The sequence below is a fragment of the Alexandromys fortis genome, unplaced genomic scaffold, assembly GCF_014885135.2.
Source record: "Alexandromys fortis isolate MF-2015 unplaced genomic scaffold, M_Fortis_MF-2015_v1.1 scaffold_22, whole genome shotgun sequence".
Taxonomy (NCBI): Eukaryota; Metazoa; Chordata; class Mammalia; order Rodentia; family Cricetidae; genus Alexandromys; species Alexandromys fortis.
Window position 1 is genome coordinate 3,320,361 of NW_026067900.1, and position 6,395 is coordinate 3,326,755.

At 44.1% G+C, this 6,395-nt stretch overlaps 2 protein-coding genes across 7 annotated transcripts in view; both read left to right on the forward strand.

Moving 5' to 3' along the window:
- Nucleotides 1-6,395, forward strand: part of Anxa2 (annexin A2) — a 248,184-nt gene that overhangs the window by 139,653 nt on the left and 102,136 nt on the right. The gene's annotated exons all lie outside the window — the stretch shown is intronic.
- Nucleotides 4,365-6,395, forward strand: part of Ice2 (interactor of little elongation complex ELL subunit 2) — a 41,929-nt gene continuing 39,898 nt past the window's right edge. For 2 of the 4 annotated variants that reach the window (XM_050125201.1, XM_050125218.1), the window contains exon 1: nt 4,509-5,434. In XM_050125201.1, the coding sequence (XP_049981158.1) occupies nt 5,394-5,434 (41 nt within the window). In that variant the 5' untranslated portion in view covers nt 4,509-5,393. The other 2 variants (XM_050125208.1, XM_050125194.1) reach the window with 2 other exon arrangements.

The following is a 6,395-nucleotide window of genomic DNA, read 5'->3' on the forward strand; positions in this document are numbered from 1 at the left end:
ATATGCTTTTGAGAGGACTAGACATGAGCACAGATAGATACGCAGAGTCTTGAAAAGTGCAGAGAAGAACACAGACAAACCATTGAGTGGACCTAGAAGACAGTGAAATAGGAAGGAGAAAAAATCAGTGAAAACTGGGTCTGAACGAGGACCAAACAGAAATGCTGAAAATGAGGAGCGAGTCTTTAAAAAAAAGTTCAATTGAGGATTAGGGAGGTGGCTCAGTGGCTAAGAGCACCCAATGGCTGCTCCTGCAGAGAACCTGAGTTCAGTTCTGAGCTCAAACCCATCTGCAACTCCAGTTGCAGGGGACCCACCCAACACCCTCTTCTGGCATCTGAAAACACTCCATGTACATAGTATATATACATACTTTCATACACAACACACACACAATGTACATGCCAAACATACATATAAAATAAAATAAAAATAAATATGGCTGGAGAGATGACTCAGCAGTTCAGAGCACTTGTTCCAGCACGTATATGGTGGTTCACAAACATTCATAATGCCAGTTCCAGGGAATATAATCCCTCTTCTGATGCCCCACAGGGACTGCCCACACTGATGTACAGACAGGCATGCAGGCAAAACATTTATACACATAAAATAAAACAAATAAACCTAAAACAAAAGTTTAAAATGAATATCTTTTAGGAAGTTCATTTGAAAGCCTCAGGTACAGAACACATCAAGTGGGAAAGAGAATACGAGAACTTAAAGATAGACCTTTCAAAACACCAAATTCAGACAAAGCAGAAAGGAAAAAAGAGGACGTTCAAAATTTTGGGGAAACCATTAAATAAACAAACATTGCTATCATTGTTATACTCAAGTCAAGAAAATAAAGTTTAAGGGGTAGAGAACTCATTAAGTGAAAAGCTAACAGAAAACTTTCCTAGCCCCAGAAAGACATAGACATCCATGTACAGAAGACGTCTGGACCCCAAAAAGACATGACCAGAAAGGATCCTCACCATTGTAACGAGACTGTCTAAAGGACAGGCCAGCACTGGTGTTATAGCTCAGTACTAGAAAGCCTGACTAGCAAACTTAAGCCCTGGGTTAACTCCCAGGACAACAACAACAATAATAAATCAATGAACAGCCAAGTACATAACAAAAAAGAACTATGAAATCTACAGGTGCTAGATCACATTTAATAGCAGCCCCATTAGATTAAGAGGAGATTTCTCAGCAAAAGCCCTGCAGGCAAAGAGGGTACAGAATGTCACATTTCCAGTCATAAAAGAAAACAACTGCCTGTCAAGATTACTATACTCAGCAAAGCTATCCTTCAGAAGCGAAGGGGAAGCAGAGATCTTCCAAGATAAGGAAAACCTGAGGAAACTCAGAACTACCAAACCAACCTTACAACAGCTGCTTCATGAGGGATTCAGAAGGGAAAGAAAGAAGATACACAAAATAGAAGATACACAGAAGACATATCCAACATGGTGGACGCAATAAACCATCACATCACAATGGTGAGAAAGAGGGAAACAAAAGGTTCTCAAAACAGCTAGAGGGAAAATCCACAAAATGGTGACCATAATGCTGTATCTTTCGATAAAAACTTAAGTAAACCAAATTCTCTAGTTAAAGCATACAGGCTATTGGAGTATGGTAATGTATGCCTATGCCTATAACCCTCGTGCTTGAGAGGCTGAGGCAAGAGGATTTTGAGTTCAGGGCTATCCTGGCTACATAGTGAGTTTGATGGGGCATAGTAAGACTACGAGCCTTGACTGCACAGTGAGACCCTGTCTCAAAATAATAAACAGTAAAAAAAAAAATCAAAAAAGAAAACAACAAAAGAAACAAAACCCACCAACATCTGCTGCTGCCAACACCAGTAAAACTCCTAACACCAGTAAAGACAAACAACCAAAAGGAAAAGGACAGAATGTTTCCAGTAAATGGAAGAGAGGAAGATTCAGATGGGGTAAAATTGAAAGGGAGAGCTCACATTGCAGCTGACATCATAAAAGTACAAAGGAAGGTGAAAAGTATTTTTATAACTATGTGAACAAATAAGAAAAAGTGGACACATCCTTGGAAAATCTATAATGTGATAAATAATCATGTTGGGTATAAAAAAGGATAATGGAGTGGAGTGGGAATTATTAGCAGTAGAGGCCTAAAATCCTGGTACTTGGGTAGCTGAGGCAGGAGAAACACAAGCTCCACACAGCCTGGACCACATGAATAGACTCTGTACACAGACACACACACATACACACACATGTATATAAAACTTATATGTGTAGGGGCTGGAGAGATGGCTCAGAGGTTAAGAGCATTGCCTGCTCTTCCAAAGGTCCTGAGTTCAATTCCCAGCAACCACATGGTGGCTCACAACCATCTGTAATGGGGTCTGGTGCCCTCTTCTGGCCTGCAGGCATGCACGCAGACAGAATATTGTATACATAATAAATAAATATTTAAAAAAACTTATATGTGTATATATAAATTATATACATATATTATATGTTATATATACAATATATACATATGTATATAATATTCATTATATGTGTATATATAATTTTTACTCAGAAGTCCAGAAACTCCAGGCCCAGCTACTGGCTAAGTAGGATCTTGGTTTGCAAATGGCTACTTTCTTGCTATGTTGTCACATAGAGGAGATGGATATCTTGTCTCTCTCCTCTTTCTTACAAGCTATGCAGAATTACCCAACTATGCCTAATTACTTCCCAAAGTCCTCCCTGCAAATAACACAGCATCACACTGCAGGTTAAGGCTTCAACATATGAATGGCTAGTGCCATAAGCATTCAGGCCTAACAGATGGCAGAAGTCATGAGAGTGGAGTTTTAGTTTTTAGTTCACTGGTCATCTGATGTTGAAAGTGAGCTGACTGCCTGGGCCTGAGCAAACAAGAGGGTTATAGGAGACAATATCCGGAGTGATTTCTGATCCTAACACTGTCATTCCATATACCCTGCCCTTACTAGCACTCAGATACACCAAGCCAGAGCACAACAGTAACAAAAATCTGGCTTCTTAACAACCGCGCATGTTAGACTACCGTTCCATCATTGTGACAAAACGCCAGGCACAAAAAAGTTCAAGGGGCAAAGACTTCAAATTTGAGGTTTTAGTTCAAGATCAGTTTGATCTGTTGCTCTTTGGTCTGGGATGCAAAAGATTAAGTATGGAGAAAGCAAAACTGTTCCAGCCCATGGCAGCAAATACAAGTCTTTACTCAAAGACACGTGCAGTCCCTCACGCTAGCAATTCTCCTCCTCTGAACTCACACAGTGTCCTCTGTGCACGTTTGCATTCAGTTCCTGCCACTGTGACATCATAGAGGGAAGGGCTATATTTACCTCCTGCTCCCAGCCTGTGGTCGTTTGACACGTGTCTGGGCTCATGGTGAAACGGAAGAGTGTCAGAAAGCGCATGCAGTCCGCAGTTAGGCACCTCCTGGTAGCCAAGAATCAAAAAGAGAGGTAGAAGGAGTAAAAACCTAATATCTCCACCACTGACTTCCTAAGGTCAAAAGTTCTGGAAAACTCAGTATTCAAACTTGGTCCCCCATGTACTCAACACCAAACATTTAAGTATATGTGCTCGGTGACCTAAATTCAAGTAGAACCCACCATATCCTGGTTATCCCACAGGCTTGGTGACCAAGCCCTTAGTATATAACCTTCAGGGGATGTTTATAATCCACCCCCATAACACCTAGTCTTAGAAGATTTATTTAAGTGCTTCTGTGTGTAGTTACCAGCAGAGGACAGCAGGAGGTGCCAAATAACCTGGAACTGGATTACAAACTGTCGTGAGCCTCCTGATGTGGGTGCTGGGAAATGAACTTGAAGAGCAGCAACATTCTTAACTACTGAGCCCTCTCTCGAGCCCTAGTAACACTTTTCTTAAATAGTTCATCGCTTTCTTTTTTGTTTCATTTAATCAAGATGACTTTAGAGTCCCCAAAATCAAAAGTTCCTGGAAAAGACAGTGTTTACCTTGGTCCTTTGTGAACTCAATACCAAACACAAAGTGTATATGCTCAAAACATCTTTCCCTTATGAATTGCAGATGGACACTGGCATCTATCTAAAAATGGGACTGTGAGTGGAATGGAGAATTTGGGCGTAATGAGGGCCTACTATGTGTTGAGCAGTGTGCTAAACGTAGCTTTATTCTTTGTTTTATTTAGAACTTTCCAGAAGCCCCATGGATGTATTAAAAATTGATGAAAAGGACTGACTATGTAGCTTGGTAAGAAGTAGGAAAGCCTGAGGTCACAGCCAGGAGTCTGCGGGTCTCACACTCTCCCTGTGGCCGATTCTCTCAGAGGATTCGCACACAAGCCCCTCCCGCGGCGCTCTCGTGACGTCATCACGCGCGGCCGGGCGGGCGCCCTCGGGGCTTTAAATGAGGCCTTTCTAGGCGCGCAGCAGTGAGTGCGGCAAAGCGTGTGTAGAGGGGTCGGCTTTTCCCCGGGCCAGAGCTGCTTGGGACCCTGAGGTGGGCGGAAAGGTTGCTGCGCGCGGACTCGGGCTCGCCGGAGACGCGAGGGGCGGGAGAGGGAACATGGCGGCCCGGGTCTGAGGCAGCGCCTCACCGGGCTTTCCTCCCAGGCCTTTGTCGGCAGCTTTCCTCACGTGCTCTCCTCGGCAGCTTTCCTCACTACTTACCGTTTCCGATACTTTCTCTTCTTTGCCGTCCCTCAGTTCCCCCTGCGCTCACCGTCCCCTCCCCGCGCCCTCAGCCCCACTCTGAGGTAGGTAGGCTGAGAAGGACGCCCATGAGACCCCACAGGTGACCAGGGGCCAATTCCTGCCTTTGACTCTTAACTATACCACGCCCGCACGGGGCGACAGAACAAGCACCCGGTGTGGAGAAATCACACTTAAGCTGCAGTCGTGTGCCTGATGAACCCTCCGAGGGTTCCTGGGAATTGCCAGCCCCTGAGCCTCAGAAATGCAAAGCTCTCTTTGAAAGATCCAGGGAGCCTTTTCTGTGTATTGTGTGACAGGATCTGCCCCCATGACAGTCTGCGACTGGAGGGAATGGATGCTGCCTGCCATAGTGTCAACCGTGCGAGAACACCCTCTGCTTTGGGTTCTCAGAACTCAACTGATGTCCTTGCGTCTGTCGAAGGAAAGTGACTCCTTCTGTGTCATCTTCGCCACAGAGAATCGTGGTGGCAGTGTTCTGTCGCTTGTTAGTCAGTTGAGAGAAGATGTTAAACCAAGGGTCTTTCGCGCCCCAGTCCAGAATCTAGGTTTGATCTTGACCTTTTTGTTTTTCTTCAGTTGAATGTAGATTCTAGGAAGGATCCCATGCTCACTACCTTGGAGCCTTCACTGCCAGGCTGGACTCTGGTGGGCTAGAGTGAAGGAGAGCGCTAGGAAGATGAGCTCTAGCGTAACCGTGAGTGAACCAAGGCTGAACTGGTGAGTCGGACCTCTTCCTCATCCACTCTGGAGGAGTGAGACAGGGACGGTGGGTAGCACAGGAAGGGAAGGGCTCTGGCTTGAGAGGGTTTTTAAAAACATTTTTTTTTCAGGGCCTCAGATTTTACCCTGTTCATATACCAAAACTTTTGAGTTGTAGCTGACTAATTTCCAGACAACTCAGCACTCAGGGTTAGTTGTCATTTCATCTGAATTGTTGTTCTCTTGTGGAGGAGAAGTGCTGAAATTGTTCTCAACAGTTTCAGTTTTTTAAATTCCTTCACTCAAGCATCGACCATAACAGATCGGTCTCAATTATAATGGTCACTTTAGTATACCTAGAGCTTACTATGGAGACCAAACTGGCCTTCAACTCAGAGAGATCCACCCACCTGCTTCTGCATCCTGAGTGCTGGATTAAAGGTGCTGTTCACCATGGCCAGCCTGTGTCGAATCATCTACAACACTTCCTAGTACTGCAGTGTGTGTTCACATGCGATGCACGTACCCCTGCACCCCGCTGGCACCGTGAAAGCAAAAACGATTTTGCAGTGTTAAAGACCTGGGAGTGCTTTCTTCTCACAGAGTCCTACTGATCAGTGTCCTCCCTAGATTAGTTAACCTCAGTATTTTTTCAATTTCTTTCTTTTATTTAACCGGCATTGACTATAATAATTTCAAACTGGTTTTGATGTTATAAAACTCATCACTTTAGAGGTGGTTTTAGCAAATATCCATCATTTACCCCATTTAACCAAGTCAAGAAAAGTCAGCAGTAAATAACATAGCCAGTGTTTTCACCTGGGGCAATAGTACATGAAACTCGGGAGGCAGAGGCAGGCGGATCTCTGTGAGTTCGAGACCAGCCTGGTCTACAGAGCTAGTTCCAGGACAGGCTCCAAAGCCACAAAGAAACCCTGTCTCGAAAAAAAAAAAAAAAAAAAAAAAAAAAAAAAAAAAA